The sequence below is a fragment of the Vespula vulgaris genome, chromosome 5, assembly GCF_905475345.1.
Source record: "Vespula vulgaris chromosome 5, iyVesVulg1.1, whole genome shotgun sequence".
In the NCBI taxonomy this organism is placed as follows: Eukaryota; Metazoa; Arthropoda; class Insecta; order Hymenoptera; family Vespidae; genus Vespula; species Vespula vulgaris.
Genome location: NC_066590.1, coordinates 1625001 through 1650332, shown reverse-complemented (window position 1 = coordinate 1650332; position 25332 = coordinate 1625001). Strand labels below are relative to the sequence as shown.

Genomic DNA, 25332 nt, shown 5'->3' with positions numbered 1-25332 from the left:
TCTTAGTTTTCTAGATATTATTAAATTTTAAGAAAAATATCTAGTTTCTTTTTCCATTTCATAAATTAACGATGTAAAAATCTTCGAAGAAACGAATAGGAAAATGGCAAGTGTCCAGAATTGTAATTCAGAAATCGTTGCTTTTGAGACTTGTATGGATGCCAGTTCTTTTCTTTCCTTTTTTTTTTTACTGCATCAACGTAAACGAGCGTAATCAATTAATATACTTCTTTTTTTGTATATATATTATTTTATATATATATATTTTATATTTTATTTATTGTATATATATTTTGTATTACGTATTATTTTTATTAAAATCGAAACACGAGATCGTTTCCACGTCATCTGTGAATTAAAACTTTCAGTATTAATTTTTTGTTCGTTCTGTTATTAGTAATTTCGCCAGTAGAAATAATTCATAGTATATAATCCAGTAGTAATAGTAGTAGTAGTAGTAGTAGTAGTAGTTAGATAAACTGTTATTCTAGTATTCTCTTGCATTCCAACGAGTAAACATTGAAATTCTCTCTATCCGTAGGGAAATACTTTGATAATTTGTACTTTCGATAATTTTGTAATAATTTAAACGATCTATGTTGCAGCCATGATATAATAAACCAATATTTAAACGATAATAAATTCGCTGTATTAATTATTATAATTTTAATTTAATATTTCAATACACTTAAATTTTCAATGAATTCTTATCTCTATATAACATCTCTTAAAACGAACGTCCATGCGTTTTTGACAACTACCGAAACAGTTTTATTCTACGACGAGTGATCATCGAAATTTTCGCTTTCCAAACGACAAAACTTTAATGTCAAGTCATGTCACCACGGAAACGCCGATTTTAAAATAGTGTCATCGTTATTCTAACACTAGCGTGGGTGTTTCACGAGCGCGATTAAAAGTCGTTCTAATGCTCGAAATTTCGATTAGATGATCGTTCGTGTTAGAATTAGCTCGTGTCGGGTGAGAACACAGATTTTAGAGTCAACGTCAGATTGTGTTGGTTTCCAGATGCAGCAATCTCCACGTGGTTAGACGTTGGTAGTATTTATCGTAAATCTTATGGAATTCTAGTACTACCGAACGAATGATCGCACGTTGAAAAATTTTTTCTTTTTTCTTTAAAAATCGTTTCGATTTAATTCCGATTAAACATTGAAGTACTTATTACATGTTTTATATTGTAATAATTATATTTCAACAGATAAATAAATTGGATATAGTAGTACTCTAAAATAATTTCTTAGAGAAACGAATAGAAAACTTTTTTATCGAACTTATGCAAATTTCCTAATTATTCTTATTTACTTTTATTAATTATTTAATAATTTATTAATTATTATTTATAAGTTTAATCCACCGATCCATCTGTATATATATGTGTGTGTATAATATAAACGTTCGGAATACCGATTACCAGATTTTTTTTTAATTTTCAATTGTGAAGGTTACTGCATATATAAATCCTTTTTTAAATTTATTAAGAGAAATAGAAAATGTTATATAAAAAAAAGTTCTCTAAATAATAGCGGATATTTGTTTATAAACTTATAATAAAATTACAATATAACGTATATAAAGTGTGTATGTGTGTGTATGTGAGAGAAAGACAAACACGAAAAAATTCGAGAAATTCTCGTATATCGTATAATATTTTTACACAGAAGTCTTTATTGTTTTCTAAAAAATGCGGTTTTCACAGTTGCCATCAATCAATGATTATGAATTTTAAACAAAAAAAAAAAAGAAAAGAAATACCTGTTATAACAGTTCCCTTTTCTTGCATCGATTGAAACAATAAATGACGTAACAATGATGTAATTATTTTGAACAAACTTTAACTGATCCCTAATTCATGTTTTGTTTCTTCATTTTTTTTTTGTTTTATTTTCTTTTCTCTTTTCTACTTTTTTTTCTTTTTATTTATTTATTTTTTCTTCTTTTATTTATTTATCTCTTATTTCTTATAAGACCAACCTGTCATGGAAGGCAAAAGAAAACAAAAAACAGAACGAAGGAAGGGACAACGCTCTCGCACTATACTTTTAAACGTGTACTATTATATCGAAATGTAATTCTATCGAATGCGACTAAACCTAAATAGTAATGGTGGTAGTAGTAATAGAAATAATAATAATAATAATATGTAAAGCTAAAACATGACTAGTGCTAAAATTCGTTCTAACTATATTAATACGCACGTCCGACGAATAATATTAAACCAACGTATTGATTTTCCTATGTTATCTTTTATGGTAGTAGTTAACCGCACGGTACTTCATTTTGTAGCACGAAACGCGAAATTCGTTAAAAGAAACTCTTGGCGTCTACGACTGAACAACTAAGTTAAACATCTTCAACATCTTCGAACATTTTTTTCGACAATCTCAATCTATAACGATTCAACGATACCTAACGTAACGATATTTCAAAGTTTTTAAAAACTAAATTAACAGGGACATTCGTAATACGATCGTCGAAGTAATCGACGTAATCGTCATCGATCGATCGAAGAAGAATTAAATTAAATAAATAAATATATAAAAAGAAAAATTGCCGATCCTTTGTCAAATTTCTATCACCTTCGCAATTCATTTTTTAACATTGACAACAATTTTGTTCTGATCGGGTGCTAGAGGAGCTTTTCTCTTAACGTGTTTTTCCGGTATTTTATCTTTACTGATAACAGCAGCATTGTTACAGGCCATTCCACCTTTTCTCTTTCTAAGGGACTCGGTTGGAAGATACTCGGCTGGTCTCAATAGCTGTCTGAAATTGTACGGTCCATTAATGTCCTCCGCATCGTATTCTACTCGACGATTCTCTTGTCGCTTTTCGACGACAGTCGGTCTTAATAAATGTCTCACGTCGACTGGAACACCGAATCCGTTCTTCCACAAATCCTTTCGTAAAAGTATCCTTCCGTTCATAGCATTCTGATTAACGACGAAATGGTCCAGACCATTTTTCGCCTGATTGTTGTTGTTATTTATGTTATTAATATTCTTATGATTTTTATTATTGTTATTAATATTATTATTATTATTATTATTATTATTATTATTATTGTTACTGTTATTGTTATTGTTGTTGTTACTTCCTTCCTTCTCCCGATTATTTCTTCCAAGGAAACCGTTCTGTTTCGTGTCACTGACACGATACAATATTTGCCTGTCGTTAATGTTACTCTTCAAACCATTCGTAATCTTCAATGCATTCAAACCCTTCCTCTGATCGATCCTTCCGTTGTTCGCGAAACTCTGCCAATTCAACTCATTCCTATAACCATTTATGAAATTCTCTCGTCGGTGATTTGCATCACCGTATTTATCGGCTGCTCGTGTTTGTACGCCATTTCGATCGTTGAAACGCGGAGAGTCGACTGCAAGCGATCTACCGTACGGATTGCACCCTCTAGGCCGCACGTTCTTGCCATGCAGGTCATTAGTCCTTGTACTGGAAGCATGAATAATGTTTAAGGTTTTACTTAACGAGATAGAACGCTTTACTTCGATCGTTGAATTTCCATTAACGATGATGAGATACGAGTTCTATTGATTATTCTCGACTACTCAGAGCACTGTTTACGTTATTATTTATATGAGTAACGTTAAAAATATATATATATATTTGTGTGTGTGTGTGTGTGTGTGCATATGTGTATATATTCATTAACGCACGAAACTATAATATTTTTCTAAATGAGCGAAAGACTTATGACGATCTACTGATGTTAAAATTTCTTTTTGTATTTTACCTGGAAGTTTGCCATGATACCTCTGATAACGAATAAAAGATATAAATAAGTATTAGTTAACAACGAGTTTGAAGACTTCGCTCGAAAATAATGTATTTCATTTAAACAAAAAAAGAAAAAAATAGAGAGAGAGAGAGAGAGAAGAATACAGAGAAAAAAATTAATCTATGAAAAAAAGATAAAGCGAGAAGAACGAAACGAAAGATAAAAGAAAAAGATAAGTAGAAAGAAAATTGTTGACGGATCGGACCGGATCTATCTCGAGAAATGTATATACCTGATGGATTTTTCCGAATTGTCTTTTCTTTCTGATTCGTCCGGATTTCTCAAAGCTTTGTGCCAAATTTCGGAGAGATGTTGTTCCGGTGCTACCACAAAGTCGCCCTGAGCTGCCAGACGATCCATCCTCTCGGCACTCACTTCCAGAATCTGACCCGTTCGACTCCTGTTTGCCAACGAGAGAAATTCATTAAATTATCCTCATATCGTTTAAATCTGTGCCAAACTATTCTCTATGTACAATATCGACGTATGCAGTCCTTGTCCTTCGAAGGACACAAATATACATTCTAGAGCGAGAAGCATCCAAATTTTCGATTTAAATCAAACTACGTAAACATATCTATCTACTATACGTCTATGCCAATACGGAATATAACTCCAATTGCATACACACATATAGACACATATATATATGTATGAAAGAGAATATATTCGTATAGTATTTTGCTACATGTAATTAGAAAAAAAAATTGAATCAATTAAATAAAGTAAAAAGATATATGTACACGTTTTATATCGTTTCGCTAAAAGATTATTTAAGAAAATAAAAAATAAGAAAGAAAGATAACACTCCTTCTACGAAACCCTGTGCAAAGAATAACAGAAGATTTTTTTTTGTGACAAAAAACGAGCACAGGCCTTCTTGTGATTTGTGAAAGTAGGGTGAAGAAGAAGGAAAAATAAAAGAGAACGAAAAAAGAAAATCCAAATTGATTCCGTGTTCGATATCGAGCTGGCAAAGAAAGTGAATACGCATAAATATTTTTAATACAAAATGCATAGCCACTAGTACAAAGTTTGGCGAGGGTCCAAACGATTCTTGCTACTGACTCCAACAAGATATACATATATCTACGGTTATTAACTTTAATGGCTTCGTATTTTGAACGATTCTTTTACAGGACTAAAATAAAAAAAAAAAAGAAAGAAAGGAAAGAAAAAAAGAAGGGAAAGAAACTAATCGTGAACACGACCTGTATAGTCTGTTAAAAACTTTAACATTGTTTCCGAGTAAAAATTTCTCTTAGGGAAATTAAAATAGAAAGGAGGAGAAGTGAAAGTCAAACAAGTTGATGGAAAAAAAAAAGAAAAGAAAAGAAAAGAAGAAGAAGAAAAGAAATTGTTTGAAATCGTTGCCAACCAGAGGAATAAATTCGACGAATGAAATAAACGTAAATGAAATATAATTAAAGAGGAAAAAACGTGTCTCTTTAACGAAGCTAATAGAATAATTTTCGACGAAACGTGGACGAAATGGTACCTCGCTGAAGGATGAAGGTCATTTTCTAGCTGTATCAACGGTAAGTCCCAGCCAACTTCGTCTTCTTCGAAGTCCGAACCACTTCCGATGCGAGTGCCAAAATCATTCGAAAAATTGAGTGATCGAATTACCGATTCAATCGTAATCGATTAGAAGAAATATTAATATCCTCTCGATATTGTTATTTATATATATATATTTTTTTTCTTTTTTAAGCGATCAATCTATTACTTACCTGCTCATTTCCTCTTTTAAATCCCGATAATATTTGATGGTCTCCTCGCTCTCAGGTTGAGAACCACTTCGATATCGCAAAATCGGTTGTACCATATTAAATCCATCGGGACGTACATAATCGGTTGGTGGTTCCTCGATGTCGTTTAATCGGACACCCGGTTTGTTGCGTCGAAGATTCTTATGAATATCTTGATTCTTCATGTGAACCTATTTTACAAATTTTTCTGTCGATTTCTTTTTCATTCTTATCAATCTTATTTCATTAATAAATATTATTCAGTTGTATAAGAATAATATTATATAGATCGTTCGAATGAAACATACGTTTTGAGAAAATTGAATTAAATCGGCTTGTCTCAATTTAGGATGAATATGATCCTTTATAGGTGGTGGTGACTTGTGCACCCTTTCCTCTTTCTTGTACCATCTCTGTACGATGAACTCAGCATCCTCATCTTTAACGCCCTCGGCGATCAATGCCCGTGTCGCGTCTTCTTGATTATCGCAATCATTCAAAATTTTTTTGAAATGTTCCTCTGATTCCACGCCAAAACGTTTGCGAACGGAATAACCTCTGAAGTCTATCAAAAACGTACGATTAATCATTTTTCACGTTTAAACGAGATCACTTAATTTATTTCTTCTTTTTTTTTTCATGTTTGGGTGTAAACGATAAACGATAAAAAAAAAACTACTTACGACTCTGTATAATAACAGCAGCTTCGTTCTCCTTCGAGTTTTCCGTCTGAGATATTTCATTTTCATCATCGTTCCTTGCAATTTCTGCTCTAGATTCTCTACGCAATACCAAAGTTTCCTCATCTGAAACAAACGATAATACGTTTCTCTTACGTTTCTCTCTCTCTCTCTCTCTCTCTCTTCATATAAAACGAATAAATTATTTAATTTAATGAAAGAATTATTGATATTGGTTACTAACTCTGAACCTTCTTCAACACGGTAGCTTCTTCTTCGGCACGTTTCCTCAACATCTCCTTTTCAACGTGCTTACGCGTTAACCAACCTCTGATATGTCGTTGAAGAGTAACGACAGAGATTGCGAACTGCCACTTTTGTTTGTTGAATCGTATTTTTGCTAACCATCTACGTACGCACGCTTGTACCATTATAATCTTCTTCAATTGTTCCTCGTACATTTTCGACAAGAATTCGACGTGGTAATATTTTAAAAATACTTTTGTCTTTCCCAATGCCCAACCGTCCATCTTCAAACGTATCAAAAGTAATCGACAATTGTCACGATTGGCTACCACTCGTTCGTCGTAACCAAACGCGAGGAAACAGTATCTGAATTTATTAAAAAAAAAAAAAAAAAAAGACAGTATTTAATAAAAACGTAGGTTTATTAAAATTTTGTAAAGTATTGAATTTTTAACTATCGGATTTGAATTCGAGTTTTTACCTTTTTAGAAACTCGTTGAAAGGTATTCTATGAGAGAAGCCATTTTGTCTTATTCGAATGGTCTCCAAAACCCCGGTGTATCTCAATTGTTTTACAACTTTTTCCTTGTCGAAGAAACGTGGACTTCTCGAGTCGTTCGGTTTGATACATCTGACGAATTGCGGAGAACCCGAGACCATTTTTTGTAGAAGATCCATCAAGGAATAACGGAAGTACGTTGCTACAGTTTGCTGAGCTCTAGATTGCGATGCTAAGCCACGACTGGAGTAACGTTCCTAAAATAATGATATAAAGAAGAAAATCCTTTCAAGCTGTAAGATTGATAACAACTGTAAGATCGGTCTCGAGGAGGAAACTTCGACGAGAGGTTGTTTTCTTAAGCTATATATATGGAATTATTATAATTGTCTAGTATCTCTCGGGTGTACCTTTGTATTTTGGTTAGATTGCGACAACTTTCTCGAGTCAGTTTCATGGACGGCCGAGTAGAGGTTGCCGGTCTTGGTGATCGGACACTGGAACAAGAAGCGGACCATGTCGAACTGAGATTGCCGTACAAGTTGTATTACTTCAGGAGGCAGGAAGTTTCTATTCTTCTCAAGGAATCCTTCGGCTTGGTAAACTACACGTCCAGCGAAGTGATGAACCGCGAAACAAACAGCGTCGGATTTTGGTCTTACGTAGAACTTGGACTTTATGTTGTTGTGAAATTTCTCTGTTGATGGATAAATAAATAAATCGATCGCACGAGGTAAATCCAAATGATAGAAAAAATATCGATGGAATTAGATTTATTATTACTCTCGTATTTTTCTAATTCTTACCTATCAAAGATCTATTGGTCGCCCGAGGGAAACGACTTTCTTCGTCCAAAAGTGCCAACAAACCCATTGGTTTGCTCAATAGCATATCTAGAACCGGTCGATTATCTGAAAACTCAACGAGATCGACCGGTATACCCTCGGCCATGTACTCTTGTTGTTCCCAAGTGAATATATGCTGATTGAAATAATACTGAATCTGTTCGTTCGCTATATTTATGCAAAGTTGTTCGAACGAATTCCGTGGGAAATTCTCGAAGCCAAATATATCCAACAAACCGATAGCCAATGGCTCGTAATTGGGCGAACGATTGAAGCACAACAAGCAATTTATTTGATTGACCATCCAATCGAAGAGTCTCCCGTAGAGTCCTTTAGCCATGGCATCTCGTGCGGCACAGGCTTCGGCTACGGTATTATTTCTCGTGATCGTTTCACCTCTCGTCATGACCGAGTTTGATGTTAAAGCCTCCAATAAATCGTTTGGTTCGACACCCAGCAATTTCGAAACTATCGAAACGATCGAGTTACGAATTAACATAAATTACGTATTTGTAATTGGACTTTATTATCCTGAATATACTATTCGAAAAAGGAAACTTTACCTCTATCGAGAGGAGCAGTGTCTATAACTCTACTCTTGTTATCCGTATTATCCTCACTGGCAACTTCAGCAAACTCGATATCCCCTAAATGAAGTATAGCTGCCAATACTCCATAAACAGTATCCACTTCGCTATCCCGAAAGCCCAATACTTTGAAGCCAACTTTCAGTTGTTGAAACTTATCGACATAATTTGGAGAATTATGACTACGATCGGTAAGATATCGATGATGTTCTCGAAGGCTGCTATCCAAATGAAACTCGGCTAAACGATTGTCAGCCGCTAAACCGTCGTACATGTAATAAAATACATGAAAATTTCGTTCGCCCCTGAAAAACGAATAAAAATGTACTTTCGTTCGTTCCTTCCTTCCTACCTTTTCTTTTTCTCCGAATAATTTTATTTTCGTTTGAATATCCAAGTGAAAGAAAGACAAAAGGAAAAAACAAAAAAATAAAACACGTAATTAAAAGACTTACTCGGCCTGAGCTACCACACGAGATTGTTCCAGAAGATAAACGGAGATTCTTGCGCCAGTGACCTTGCCACCTTTGGTCATTGTTAGATCCAAATACTTTCCAAATCTAGATGAGTTGGCGTTAATACCGGTCGTGGCGTTCCCAAAAGCCTCCATTATCGGATTGATCTGTAGAATTCTTTCCTCCAAATTACGATTCGGTGCTTTGCTAAGATAAACCAATTGTTTCAGCAACAAATTCGCACTCTCTGTCTTTCCTGCTCCTGATTCACCGCTGATCACGATCGCTTGATTTTGACGTTGATGAAGTAACGCTTGATAGGCGGCATCGGCGACCGCAAAAATGTGTGGCGGATTGTCCGACCTTGCTTGACCTTTGTATCTTCTTTGTTCCTAAGAAAAAATAAAAAAATTACAATAAAAAAAAAAAAAAGAAAAAAAGAAAAGAAAGCTCGATGATCCTGAAAAGTATGCCGTAAAAAACGAAATTACGAAACTTACGATTCCCGTGTAAAGGCCCAAATTGGTAAAGGGATTAACGGCGACCAGTATATCACCGATGTAAGTGTAAATCTGTCCCTGCTCGTAACGATGCTGTAACTGATCAACGATAGCGTCCTCCGATAACATGTCAAGAGCAGCCAAATCATCCCTATACATTTTCTCCGGCCTGGCTTTGCGATCGGTTTTAAGTTTGCCATGTTTAGTCGTTATCTCCGGTTGTCTTTGAACTCTACCATCGGTTCTTTGTCTACGAATTTCGTTCGAAAGTTCTTTCCTGATTTCCTCTATCTCAGATTCGATGTTCATCAACAACGGATGCTCTTTGAGTTCGCTAGCAAACGGTCGATGTTCGAGATCCTTGACGAGACATTCGGCAATGAAGTCCGAAACTTCTGGATTATGTATGTCTGGATTTTTCAATGACGGGGGTGGATTTCTAGGTATTTGAAAGAGTGCTCTCATTGGATGAAGTTCGGACAAAGGTGGATCACCTTCGGCCAATTCTATCGCTGTTATTCCAACCGACCAAACGTCGCATCGTGAATCGTAAGAAGAATCCAATTGTTGTTCGCAAGCGATTACCTGATCGATCAAAAATATTTTTCTCAACCGTTTGATATATATTTTTTGAATTGGTCAAAGTAACGGGAAAAGAAAAGAAAAAGAATGATTTCTGTCAAAAATTGATAAATATACCTCGGGTGCCATCCAATATGGCGTACCAACGGAAGTATTTTTCCTCGCCAAGGTCTCGGCTAGATGAGAAGAAACCCCGAAGTCTACCAGTTTAACTCGTGCTTCTTCGGTTAATAAAATATTATGACCTTTGACATCTCGGTGCATACAGTGATTACCATGAAGATAAATCAATGCTTCGACAGTTTCTCGAAGTATATATGCTATCTGCCTATCCGTTAGACGGGTAGAACGTTTTTTTAAACCCTGGACAAGATCGGTCACCGAGCCTCCCGTGCATAACTGGAACAAGATTCATTAACTTTTCACGCGGTTGCCTTTTAACGTATATAACTAAATAAGCACATACGTACGTACGTACGTACACACACACACACATATATATATATATATATATATACATATAACTGGTTAAATTATATATGCTATGTATCCACAAACACATTTATTATTATGTCGAGAAGATTCTAACGTAGATTATATTTAAGTACATCGTCCACACACTCTTTGGAAAGTATGTACACCGTATCATCCTAATGGACGATGCGAATTTACGAATTTCTAATTACACTTCTTTATTATTATTATTATTATTATTCATCTGTACGCTCTTTAGCACGAGCACGGTTTCAAAAAGAAAAAGAAAAAGAAAGAAGGAAAAAATTAAAAGAAAAAAATATTCAACGTAGAGGAATTGAAAGGCATTAACGTGTTAACTTTCGTTACTAATTAATTAGGAGGAATATATTATGACCGAGAAAGATGTACCTCCATTACGAACCATAGTTGATCCTCCTCCTGAGCAGGTTTTGCTCTTTTCAAATATAATCCATGAAATATTGGAATATTAGGATGCGAGCTTAGGTCTCTTAAAACTAGATACTCCTCCTCGATCTCTTCTATATTATCAGCTACATTTTCAAGGATCTTGATCGCCACTTTGTTGTCAGTTTCCTTATCGTAAGCGGAATACACTTCGCCGTAAGTACCTTCCCCTATAAGCTCCTCCAAAATGAAACGATCTCCTGGCTCTGGTATTACGTCGAAGTTTACGTGTTGACTTAGTCCATGATACGCCATATTGGTCCCACCTCCGGTCATCTCTATATAAAAAAAGAACAAAAAAGAAAAAAAAGAAGAGTGATGGATCTTGATCTTTTTTTTTTTTGAAAGACGTTCGATGCTTCCTTTTTAATATTTTTTTTTCTTGACACAAATAAATAAATAATAACGATAATGATAATAAAACGAGACATGCTCTTTTTCCATATCACGACGAACGAATTTCCTCTATTACTTCCACATTCCACGCGTAAATATACATTCGCGTATGTTGAATAAAATAAAATAAAAAGAAAAAAAAATGAAAATATCTTGATAATCGAATCTTTACACTTCTCTTTATACTCTCGCATGTGCGTATTATAAAAAAAAAAAAAGAAAAAAAGATCATTGGAACCGTCGACCTAATTATACACCGTGACCACTTTCAACCTTCGAAGTTAATTCGATGCCGTGTGAAGATATTTATCTTTTCGCTATTAACATATTTTCGTTATTTTGCCTCCTCCCAAGATTGACCTCAAGACAACGAGAAAATTCTCATGGATTCTCGTTCGAATGAGAGAGAGGAAAAAATAATTAAATAAATAAAAAAGAAGAAATATATCGAAACGTTAGCTTGGAAAATCGTAATAAAAACTTTTTTTACCAACCGATTATATCACCCATTTTCAGAGAAAAACAGAGAGGGAGAGTTTTCACCGAGAAAAAAAGAAAAGAAACGGAGAAAAGCAACAAGGAAAAAAGAGACAAGAAATATTCTCAATATATCATCGAGATCGTAGAATATATCAGTGTGAACACTGTTTGTCTTGCTGGATGCTTGAAATACGACTGGACAGTCTTTCGTTTTCTAACCAGATACCTGTTAGTGCCTTAATGAGATTAGACTTTATAAGACCGGCGCAGTTCTATGTGGCCCTCGACAGAAATAGGTCTTGCGAAAAGGGGATGATAGTTACGTGTCGATCCCATTTTGTTCTACATTTTCTTTTTCTTTAAATTTTTTCGCTTTGTAATTGTTTTCTATTTTCTTTCTTCATATCATTTTTTTTTTTCTTTTTAATAATTCATCTCGATCAATAATCTTCATATATATATGTATATATACGTATGTATGTATATACCTGTATACATTATTAAATCCTATTTATGCATTATTTAAATTCAAACATAATCCGTATTCTAGAAAAATTTCACAAATATTTGTAGAAACATTTTTTACAACCAATTCTGTTTCTTTTCTCCTCGTTGAATTAATTTAATATTTAATAATTTATCTGCTTGATATTCTAATCTAAAGAATACATTTTTAACAAATTCGAATAGAAATCTATCACGTGTGTTTATAATTTTTTTAAATATTAATTTCTTTTAAATTTGTATTTCACGTAAATTGTCGTCAATCAATATTCAATTATTATTCGTATTTTAATGGATAACGTTCCGAAGGTTAACCGCAAATATTCTACGCCATTGTGCGAAGCCGGATAAGGTTGGAAGCCAGCTACGGTTTCGCACGACATTTTTGTTATACGGAATTGGACGAGACATTTATAGATTAAAGTTATATCTAGTATAGCATTTCTAATTTATAATTCTTTATAATAGTAACATCAATCCTAAATTGATACTGCAAAAATGAAAAGAAAAACGAACTTATTTGTCTTTGTTTCTTACCTAAGACGACACTTACCTAAGACTAAGTTAATTGCCCTAAATAAAAAAAAGAAAAAAAGAAAAAAATCTAATTAACGATCGAGGATCGAAAAAAAATTGATCTGAAATAAAAATCTTTCCAAACTTTTTATTCGATTTTTTTTTTATATTTTCTTTTTTGGAATTTTTTTTTTCTTTTTTCTTGCTTTTTTAATTTCATTTTAATAAATTTAGTTATAAGTTAAGCCAATAGTTACGCTCGAAATCATATCTGTTAGCTTTAATAAACGTTAAGAAGCCATTTGAAACTAATACGTATATTACCTTTCTATTTAATCTATCGCGCCGATAGAGAGCAAGAGGGTTTCACGTTCATCGCTTTTTCCACAACGAATTCAATCGCATAAAGTTAATCTAACCTGATCCTTGAACGTTGGAAAACTATGACGAATAAATTTTACATTTAAATCGCTTGCTATTTTCAGCGTTCGAGAAAGCGTTGAAGAAAAGGCATATGATGTATGATACATGTGTGTGGAATAAATTTAAAAGACAGATCTTTCAGATGCACGATCTTTTTCCGACTGAAGAAGAAGAAGAAAGCAAAGAAGAAAAAAAATTAATATAACAAAAAAGAAAATGGAAACGATTCGAAATCAATGTAATACGATAAATCAAAAAAAAAGAAGAAAATTATTTTTCTTTTTCGATCGATGGAGTAACGTTACTATCGTGAGAACGATTCGATAAAGAGAATCGAGGTTCGTCAGATCCGTTAGCTTGTTCGACTGAACAAATTTTTTTTTCTTTTCTAAACCAAACACCCACAATGATCTACACCGTCGACGATCGAGAAGTTCTCAAGCGAAACGATCAATGTCTATCGATACCACACCCATTCGATTCCTCGTAGACTTGAAAAAAATATAACCGTAAATCGAAGATCTACAATTTCTCATTGAAATGGTCGAGAGAATCCCGATGGAAAAAAGAAAAAGATAGAAAAAAAATAAAGAAAAAAAGAGAAAAAAGATCGAACTTCACGGATCGATAATTCTTTCTCCTGAAGGTGTGCATAGCTAGTATCGATCGCACGGCAATAACCGATCGGACTATCCATCCGATCACGTGTTCATGGAGGTATTAGAGCGAAGAAACCCAACGTGAAATCGGCTTAAAGATCCAACTGTGCAAAGTAATGTCTCTCTCGCTAACGCATTAGACTGTCCGTTACTGCCTCTTCTACGATATTCTTTATACGTTTGATACACTATAGATCATCGAAACACAGTCTCGATATATCGACTCGATATAGAGCTGATTTCATTTCTCTAAAAAAAAAAAGTAAAGATATATATATATTTTTATGAAAAATGAAAATTTCTACCTATCGTTCTACGATCTATCCGTTATTAAACTACAAAATTTACGATCGAATTATTACTCCGTATTATCGCTGTAAGTTAATCAATTTTTGTTGTCTCTCTTCTTCTTTTCTTAATTTTTTTTTTTTTTTTTTTATAAATAAACAAGACGTTTGACTTGATAATAACGTTAAAAGGACGACGACGATTTTGATTATTTGACTACAAATCGATGACCGATCAAAATTATGCACGTGTTTGCATATGCAAATGCGGGTTATGTAATTATTGAAATACATCTGCAATTCTAATTAATCGTCATTACGATATCGTTTATTGCGTTAAACAGTGTCCGTTCTTAATTTTGATATATTTAACTGATATGTTATTGAATTTTTAAGTAATCGTCGATCGACAATGCGTGGATAAAAAAAGAGGAGAACAAACGATAATTATCTTTCGTTATTATCACGAACAATGATAATAATAATCAAGAAACAATTTTACTTAATTATCAAGCAGTTTTTAAAAATTTTAATTTGAAAATCTACGTATTGCGAATAATTTATAAAACACAAAATTAGAGAAACAATTATATATAGATATATACACACAGAGAAATATATAACCAATTTTTATATACCTACTTCAGGATGTATATTATATTACACAGTGTCCCAATTTTGATATAATTACTTCAAAATCATATATATATATATGTATATATAAATTTATAATTAAAATATAAATTTAATTATAAATTATAAATGTATATAAATTTAAAAATATAAATATAAATTTATAATATAAATATATAAATTTGTAATTTTACAAATTTATATTATATATACAAAAAAATGTATATATACAAAAATAGAGAGAAAGAGAGAGAAATCCAACAAAAAAAATTAGTAACCCTAATCGATAAATTTGAAACGTTTAAATGACTTTCTCACTTGATAGAGATTCTCAAAATGATCCTACAAAAAAAGATACATACAAACGAGAAAGAGATTCGATGAAACGAAATCCTCTTTATCATGATTCGACGAGGAACTGGATGAATGTAAATTCTAAAAGATAACACAGAGCATATTCATGTACAAACATATACATTAGTCTCGATAGCACGGTTTCACACATCTAATTCCGTCGATTCGATCCTTTCAGCGTGACGGTGTAACGGTACAGTGAGTTCTATCAATGACCACAAAGCCGCACCCTCTCTCTTGATGATTCCCTCTCTCTCTCTCTCTCTCTCTCTCTCTGTCTGTCTCTGTCTCTTTCTCTTTCTGTCTCTCTCTCTTTCCTTTTTCTCTTTATTGCCAAGAGCAAAATGATCACAAGCGAAAAACTCTCAATTAATAAAATTCCCTTAATTTCAATTTTGTATTCTCGCAAACGTGAAAGTCCATTAACATATTAGAAGCGACACGACCGATGCATAACAAAATATTCGCATGTAAATAATATGATATCGAATCATTATTTTTATTACTATGTATCTATGTACATAATTAAATAGTAAAATTACTTCTTCTTCTTCTTCTTTTTTATACCTTATGAAAAGGAAGGAAAAAGATAAAAAAGAAAAATGAAAAAGAAATAAGATTTACATTATTCACATTTATGCTGATACGATAAATATGCATGTATGAAATTGAATTCGATTTATATCTATATATTCCGTTTTTCTTTTCTTTTCTTTTCTTTTCTTTTTTTTTTTCTTTTATAGGAAAATATATAATTGCATAATTGCATCGAAATATACAATGCTGCGTATGTTTAATATTATTATGAATATTTATCTATAAAAAATCTCATAATTTCAAACTTTATATATATATATATGTATGTATGTATGTATGTATATGTACACACACTTAATATAATACTACTTTAATATTATTCGAAACTGTGGTAAAAATTTAATCGATATTGATTTATACCTGACGAAATAGCGTCATATTAAATTATCTAATTTTTACATTTTATCTCGAGAAATCAATATTTAATCGATCCTATGAACAAAGATAGAGAGACGGAGAAGGAGAGGGAAAGAGAGAGAGAGAGAGAGAGAGAGAGAGAGATCAAAATATCACTGAATTTTTAGGATCGATATCGGTTTTGTGGCGACTTCGAGACGCGACCGCAGGCCCGATCGAAACACTCTAGGGCAGTGTTTTCTAATGTGGAACATACGACTCATAAAAGGGGAAGAGATATATATAAATTTATGTGTGTGCATATTTATATATATATACATAAAATTATATATATAAATATTTATATATATTATATATATAACAATTATATATTTTATATATATATATATAAAATTTATATTCATTGAAGAGAAAGTCAATTAAAGTTTTTCATGAAAAATAAATATCTATTAACTTTATATATATATATATATATATATATATATATATATAATTTTCGAGATTTGATTGATTTTATTATCACGTTAAAAGTGAAAAAAAAAAAACAGGAAAAAACGTACGTTTGGGAATTACCACTCTAGTTGTAATGAGACGAGAATTTGTTTCTTTTATTGACTTTATCTCGTTTTCCTATCTTTCGGATTAAATCAATGACGCATATATCCAGTCATCGACATAAAATCATATCACGCTTCGTAGAAATCGATACTGTGTTTGTTTTTCATGGTACTTAAGAGAGAGCTTATTAGGCACACCAAGTCCAACATTTGATTTCCGGGAACGCGTGCGCACACTCGTATTTACGCGGTTAACTACGTAATGGCACGTATAGGTATACGATACAACCATATGCGCGCATAATAACGTCCATTAACGATTCGAAGATAGACTGACTAAAGAGAGTCGTGAAATATACATGATTTCGTTATTGGGACTATAATTCTTATCGAGAGAAAGAGAGAAAGACATATTTATGGCATAGCGATAATGATCTTGTCGTCGATCAACGACCTAATCGTCAAACATAAACTTCTACTATTATCTTCATTTTTCTTCGATCGACACTAATCGTTGGCAAAGTATATCTGCCGAGTGTTTTTACAAAATCTTTTTTTTTCTCTTTTAAGTATCATCAACATACCAGACGATTTTATATTAGAAATTATTACTAGTCAAACGATTGTAACAAGATCGAAATAAATTTCTATATCGATCGATCATTGCTTAATATTATATTTTGCTCGGCGAACGATATTTTACGAATACCCTTATGGATATAATTAAAAAAAAAAAGAAAAGAAAAGAAAAGAAAACAATGATGTAATGAAAAAAAATTTTTCAAATAAACGATATTGCGATACAAGTATAAAATATTATAATATAAAATTTGCTATTACATATTATATATATATATATATTATAGTATAAAAAAGATGCAAGGCAAATTTTTATTATATCAAAATTATTATTGTTGTTTATTTACTTTGATAGAAAATATTAATTTTCTTTCTTATATGCATCATCCTTTAAAAGAAATATTTTCTAACGTTATTATAATAATAATCCTAACGTTATTTATATTGTCAAAGACGTATATATGTATATATACAAGTGAGGTCCTTGAAAAATATATGGGTGTCGTTGCACCTGCGACTTCGTAGAAGTGTGTTAATGCCGTGATAATGCGAAGCCCTACTTTCGAACCTTTGACCGTTGTTGGACACTCTGCCGGCCGCTTTCATTCTCGTTACGGTCTAACTAACGTTCCTTTTGTATTTCAATTGTTCATCTGATCGTTCAAACTTACGTAAAAAAAAAAAAAAAAGAAACAAAACAAAAAATTATAACGCGAAAAATATACGCGTAGATGTCGAATTAAAACAAATCTCTTCAGAGATTTTTATTGTTTTTATGATTCATTCCATTATTATAAAACCGTGGAATCTTTCCATTACCTTTCGTTTACTTTTCTTTCGAAAGAAAATATTTCTTTTAAACAATGATGCATATAAGAATGAAAATTAGAAACGGAATGTCAAGATAGTTTTCTAACCATCGCTAACGAGCTCCTATATACCATGTAAGTAAGTAACTACAAAAATTATGTGCATAAGTTATAGTTAACTTCGATTTCCCGTTGTAATGAACGATTCAAGATGGAATCAGCAAAAAGCGAACATTACCGAGCAATACAAAATGAAATGTCATTGACTCATCGTCCTCGACTAATGTAAATCGGAAAGACGATTTTCCTCGCGTTATTAGATACATTAACGCACGTATTACTTCGAATGAACATCCGCTAAATAAATACTACGTTTAGTAAGAAATTATTCATTTATTGGAATAGATCCTTAGATTTTCATTTAATTAAATAAGATAACAGAAAATCGTTGGAAGAATATAGATATCGATCGAATCTGGAGATAGATAGACAACATATTGGATTTATTAAAATTCTTTAAAATATATAGATCTCGATCCTATTTGAAATAACAGATTACCTCGTATTGATTATATAATTTGATATAAGTAATCTATCTGTCTATCTATCTATCTATCTATCTATCTATCTAAGTAAAATATCTATCAATATCGATGTAAATAAGTAAGTACGTTTCCATGACACTTTCGAACTACTTACAAATATTTGCCGATATGCCGTAGATAAAATGATCAGATCGATACTTCATACCGAATTTATGATCTTTCATAAATAATAAAAAAAAGAGAAAAAGAAAAAAAATAGAAATGACGTACAACCAGACGTTACTTTTTACTAAAGGTTACCATAATCAAGCAACGCTTGCTACACACTATAAAGATGACTGACTATATTGGCATGCAATTAAAAATGCCAGTACTTATTTACGATTTTTTAATATTCAGATTTACTCGTAACGTTGGATACGTCTTGAAAAGGTACGTTTACTTACTAAAAGTGACTATAATCAGCCAACGTTGGACACTCGCTGCATACTGATTATATTGTGCAGTGCAATTAAAAATGGCATTTACTTATCTGCAAATTTTTTAATATTCGACCTCATTCAGAACGTTGGATACGTCTTGAAAAGCTACGTTTACTCGTTAAAGCTAACTATAATCAGCCAACGTTGAACGTTCGCTGCATAATAAGGACGACTATTCTGACATGCAATTAAAAATGGCACTTACTTATCTGCGATCTTTTAATATTCGGACTTGGTCGCATGGTTGGATTCGTCTTGAAAACTCTATCGCGTGTTACAAAAGAAATTCAATAAGTAAGAAAAAAATATTCGTCAAGAAAAATTAAATTATAATGCTTCCGTATAAGTTTCGAGAAAAAAAAAATAGTTCGTACAAATCAAATAAATAACGTCAATGTTTTTTCGTTTACAGATGTAGTATTATCGCGAAAAACTCGTTTTTATATTAATTACTTTTAACGAGCCTACAAAATGCGTAAACGAGTTTAAAAATATTGACGATGTTTTTTTATCTTCTTTATTTTTTTCGGTACTAACTCTCTTGGAGATATACTGTCTCTCGTGATTGAGATCAATTGAAAAAATTTTCCACGAATTAAAAATTCTCGATGAACTTTGCATATCTTGATATAATTGTCAATAATGGATTAACACACTTGATAATGGGCCCCCAGCGATAAAACATAATTTATATTATACGTTACAATAAAAATAAATTTAATTTAACATTATATATATGTGTGTGTGTATAATAAATATATATATATGTAATAAAACCTAAAGTATATAATTGTATATATACATATATGTATGTGTGTACATATAATACATATATTTATGTATATAATATGTATATATATATATATATGTATATGAATATGTACAACTATATATATAATCGAATTTATGTTTTATTTTAATTCCTCATTTCGTTATCGCGATTTGCATGAACAGTTGAAACGAGAAAATGTAGATATATGTATTATGCATAATTGATTTATTTTAATGGGAATTATATACCAACAAATTTTCAACGTCTCGGGCCTTTTGAAAGTTAAATCCGTCAGTGATCTTCGCGATAACCCAACGGCACTTTACGTATATCCTCGAGCTGCATACAATCGAATAGAAAAAGTGAAAAGGACATTAATCTCATTAGTATAATAATGATGAAAGTAAAGAGGAAAAAAAAGAAAGAAAAAGAGAAAAAAAGAAAGAGAAAAAGAGAGAGAGAGAGAAAAGAGTGAAACGATCGAACTGTTTTCTATCGAAGGGACTTACGAATTACGAACGCGGAGCACTTTCATTTAAATTAATCAGGTCGCCGTTCTTCGTTTCGTATCGGTTCAACGAGCCATCACTTGACAGAGGAGTTTCGTAAACGGATAGAACACGAGGCTTACGAGAGTAGTTACTTTTAACGATCGAAATCTTCAAACGAACCACGAAGTATCGCTCTATTAAACGCGCTCGACAATCGGGAAAAGCGTTAGATATATACTACATACGTATATACATACATAGATAGATACAATATATAATAGATGCATACATATGCAAGTAAGAGCAACATCAACACCAACAACAATAGCAGCGGCAGCAGCAAACCTATCGCAAGATCATAGATAGATTGTTTCTGATCGAATAAAGAAAATAAGATCGACGAAAGAAGATCGATCGGATGAGAAACGAGAAGAAGAAATCGAATCGCGCATTAAGATCCGATCAAAATATATCGCGATAACCTTAATTGATCTAGCTATTAATCATTTATGCTCTTACAATCGAATCAATTTCTCTCTCTCCCTTTCTATCTTTCTTTCTCTATTAATGTTTATCTGAAATCAAAGTTATGATGATGATTCTGATCGAGGATGATAATTGTCAAACGGAGAAACTAAAAAAAAAAATGAAGAGTAAAAATTCACAACAAATTACTTTTGACAAGTTATGACTTATGAAAAGGCCATGAAAGTCGTACAAAAGTATAATCGGGGGCTAACACAACTTGATCCCTATATATATATATATATATATATATATATATATATATATATATATATACACACGTCCAGATAAAGAGAGAAAGAGAGAGAGAGAGAATTTTTTTATTGAAACAAAAGAACTCGTATAACCGGTCGGAAAGTCGTCAGGAGAACACCTTTCGAATACCTTCATAATGCTCAATCATCGATCGTTTTAATTATACTTAAGTGATCATCGACAGTGCATACATATATATATATATATATATATATATATATATATATATACATGCGTATGTACAATTAATAATATATATAAATATTTAATAATAATGATGAATCGAAGATTCATCTATTTAAATGATCGAAATTATTTTATTTTCTATATTTCGCGATAATCGTATTAATTTTAATATTTCTTCCTTATTAGTTAACGTCGTACTATAGAAACATATCTATGTATCTATATAACTACGTATGTGTTTATGTAACTGCGTATTTAGAAAAGAAATAGAGACTTGTCTATGCAAAGACGAAGAGAGCTCGTACGTCCTCGAGAATTCCCACACAAGCTGTATGTACTTACTTACATACTCGCTACCGGTTCTCTAAAACAAGAAGTAAGTAAGTACGTCCGAGAATAAAGCCGTGTGAGAATGAACGATTAAATCCGTGAGAAGAAGGGCAACCTGATACGTAGATTTTAAACACTCCTTTGGTAAATTATTATGGGAACAAAAAGGCACATAAGATTATTAACGAATAATTACAAAATGTATTACTTATATGTAAATAAAAAAAAAAAAAATAAAAAAATATAAAAAATATTTGTTCTCTCTCTTTCTCTATCTATCTATCTATCTATTTATCTATCTATCTATCTAACTATTTCTGTCCATTGTTTTTAATTATTATTATTATTTGACTATTTATTATTACTATTATTTTCTACTATTATTATTTTGTTCTTTTTTTCTCTTTATTATTATTTCCGACATAAAGCAAGAAATAGTTAAAAATAGTAGTATCGACTAATAAAGATATTCCTATCCGCAAAACAAATATCGTTTATCTACTAAAGTTATTTATAGGACGTTTACTGTGTACCATTGGGGATAACGATAAGTGCACCAGCTGCTAGAAACAAGAAAAAATATATAACGGAAAAAGAAAAGAACAAAAAATACTTTTCAACAGCTCGAAAATCTCTAACGAAGAGGAATTTAAAAACAAAATGGAAGAAATTAAAATAACAACGGAAAAGAAGAACGGAAGTTGCGTTGTTATAGACCGTTTCCAGATTATATCGCAAGAAAATGATCGAACGAATTGGTGAAAGCATCCTTTTATTCGAAATTCGTCACGATCGTTACACGATCGACCGAATAGAACGGGAACAAAATCGAATAATTCGCTTTCTTTCTACCTTTGTCCATTGCCTTTTCCAAGCTACGAAATATTACTATAGATAAATAAATAAAAAGGTATACGTACATAGATATATATCAAGTCTGCCACCGAGAGAAAACCGTATCGCAATTATATGGATTCATCGAAAGTCCTTACGAGTGTTCGCTGAGCCGATAATTTGCATGCGAGACTATCTCACAAATTCCTTAGAAAGCATAGAAATAAATATTTCGATATTTCTAATCGCTCTACTAACTAATCTATTCCTTTAAAAAAAAAAAAAAACATAAACTACTTTCCTGAGAAATAAGCCTTTCGTAAAAATGTATATACTTACATACATGTTTCATAGGTACACCTATGTTCTCAAACAATTTTGAAAATAATCTCTTTCAAGACTTTTTATCAATCTTTTGACAATCTTTTTTCTCTTTTCTTACATTTTTCTTTCAGACCGTAAAACTACAAACCTAAAAACTACTGACTTTATTCAACAGTTTTTGACCCATCTTATATATGCGTATGTATATATTGAGCTTTCTCGTATGAATTTAAAAGATAATGTTCCTATCATTTAACACCAACAAATCGAATAAATCAATAATGAACTCGTGGCATCGAACGAGGACAACAAAGAAAACCGGTAATATTATTATGTATATAGAGATTAATTACATTTATATATGCATATATGTAGGTGTATGTATGTAAATATATATATATATATATATATATATATATATATATATATATATATGTATGTATCAACATATATTTGATGACCGTCGATGATATCTCTTATCACATTTTAAATATATGACTTATCGATTCCGACATCAATATCTCGTTCCTTCCTCATGAATTATGTTCAGTCGCTATAAAAAAAAAATATTTGCTATCTATTTATCTATCTATATATATATATATATATATATATATATATATATATATATATTTATATACGAGTTCTAAAAAAAGAAAAGAAAAAAGAAATATGTGCTTTCTATATATAGCATCAACGAAATTCTTGAAAAAAGAATTTACATATCTTTTATATCAACGACGAATGAAAATGATAACATTAATCGTGACTTTCTTCAAATTAATCGTAAAAATGGTTGAAATGGCATATTAATCATACGTTTTAATTCTTTATCGGAAATGATTATTTTTTTCCGACGAATGATTCGTAAAGATTCTAATCGTCGGTGTTTAATGCGTAACAGTAATCGTACTGTATTATACTGAATTTATTATACTCATTAGACAACATGCTTTCTTTCTTCCTTTCTTTCTTTTTTTCTTTCTTTCTCTCTTTATTTATTTATTTCTTTCTTTCCTTCTTCCTTCCTTTCTTTCTTTCTTATCTCTCTTTTTTTCTTTCTCCTCGATGAATTACGTGAATAACGCAAGAGAAAGTTATAAAAATTCTCACGGAAAGAATCACGCGATGATTTATTTGTGATCTAAAAAAAAAAAGGAAAAAAAAATTAAAGCAATTGCAAATTGAAATCGGACGAAACAGAAAGACTCGAACAATCAATCATCAACTTTAAAAAGAAACTTCCTTCGAAATATTTACGAGTGACAATTTTTTATATTGAATCAACGTGTGTATCGAATTGCAAAAAGAAAAAAAAGTCAAGTACCTGAAGCATTAAACGATAAGATCCTATAAAAAAAAAAAGAAAAATAAAAAAAATAAAAAAGAAAGAAAGTAAAAATCCGGATTATTATGTTATAAAAACTAATGAAATAAAGAAAGTACATAGATATATCTAAACTTTCTCGATATCTTCTCCAACCATTGAAACCTCCAAGAAGAATTTAATAGTATTTTCTATTACTCTCATTGCACAATCGTTACCTATTTTCTACAAATAAACATTGTCGATGTCGTTGTACTTCCTTAACCGATTATTATCTCTATCGACATAGAGAAACTTTTATTTTTACCAAGAGAGCAATAGTTATTATCGTAACATCTCTATAATCATACCTTCATCGAAGTTATCTAACTCTCTTTCTCTCTCTCTCTGCTTCTTTCTCTTTTTTTCTGAATATCAATAATTGTCAACAATCATCAAGAAAATATATAATTTTTGTCATTTAAAATTCAAAGTCGACTGAAATCGTTTACGGTGACTTACTATATGTAAATTCATTAGAATCATCAGCTTTCCGCGTAACAACTTATTTTACAAATAATAAACGAATATCATTACGTATGATATTCTGAACGCGATAGCAATTAATTCGTCTTTAATTGACACCGTATACACTCTTCGTTCCATTCACTCGTTTCTTCTTCCTATCTTAAGATTATGTAATTATATCTTAACGTACTGTTATGTATATATATCTATATATATATATATACACACATACACGCATATATAAATATACATATATAAATATATCTATATCTGTTAATGTTATATACACACATGTACTTTTGTAAGAGAAATACGCTTTAGAACGGAACAAATAAAACGTGCTTAGACTAATACCCGTAACTAAACGAAACGGTGCATTCCATGGATGTGCTTTTATGGGCTAAATCCCACATAGAATTATATCATTCGTTTCTTCAGTTCTTTTTTTTTTTTCTTTTTCTTTTTCTATTTCTTTTTTCCCTTGTTTTCTTATTTTTTCTTCTTTCTCTTCTTCTTCCTTCTATATCATTTTTATTCGCATTTTCTTATAACGTTAAAATATTATGAAAAATTAAATCGTAATAATTCAACAAAACTTATTCTTTATGAGACATATGGATTTTACAACGTCGTATATGTTTTATGTTTCGAAATCTTATATCATAAATCTCGATTTACGTATTCATTGTTCTGGGT

The 25332-nt window shown here is 31.5% G+C and overlaps 1 protein-coding gene across 4 annotated transcripts in view; it reads right to left on the bottom strand.

The window, feature by feature from the left end:
- Positions 1-1669: 1669 nt before the first annotated feature.
- Positions 1670-25332, bottom strand: part of LOC127064286 (myosin-IIIb-like) — a 25803-nt gene continuing 2140 nt past the window's right edge. The window contains exons 1-17 of one of the 4 annotated variants that reach the window (XM_050995140.1): positions 11798-12108; positions 10851-11185; positions 10083-10364; positions 9384-9968; positions 8884-9275; positions 8405-8733; positions 7803-8309; positions 7407-7693; positions 6979-7253; positions 6496-6863; positions 6255-6377; positions 5880-6136; positions 5554-5762; positions 5319-5399; positions 4053-4220; positions 3776-3797; positions 3316-3474 (exon numbers count right to left, since the gene is read on the bottom strand). In XM_050995140.1, coding sequence (XP_050851097.1) covers positions 3463-3474; positions 3776-3797; positions 4053-4220; positions 5319-5399; positions 5554-5762; positions 5880-6136; positions 6255-6377; positions 6496-6863; positions 6979-7253; positions 7407-7693; positions 7803-8309; positions 8405-8733; positions 8884-9275; positions 9384-9968; positions 10083-10364; positions 10851-11185; positions 11798-11813 — 4248 coding nt within the window. In that variant the 5' untranslated portion in view covers positions 11814-12108 and the 3' untranslated portion in view covers positions 3316-3462. Of the gene's footprint in view, positions 3475-3775; positions 3798-4052; positions 4221-5318; positions 5400-5553; positions 5763-5879; positions 6137-6254; positions 6378-6495; positions 6864-6978; positions 7254-7406; positions 7694-7802; positions 8310-8404; positions 8734-8883; positions 9276-9383; positions 9969-10082; positions 10365-10850; positions 11186-11797; positions 12109-25332 lie in introns of those variants that run through there. The other 3 variants (XM_050995137.1, XM_050995138.1, XM_050995139.1) reach the window with 3 other exon arrangements.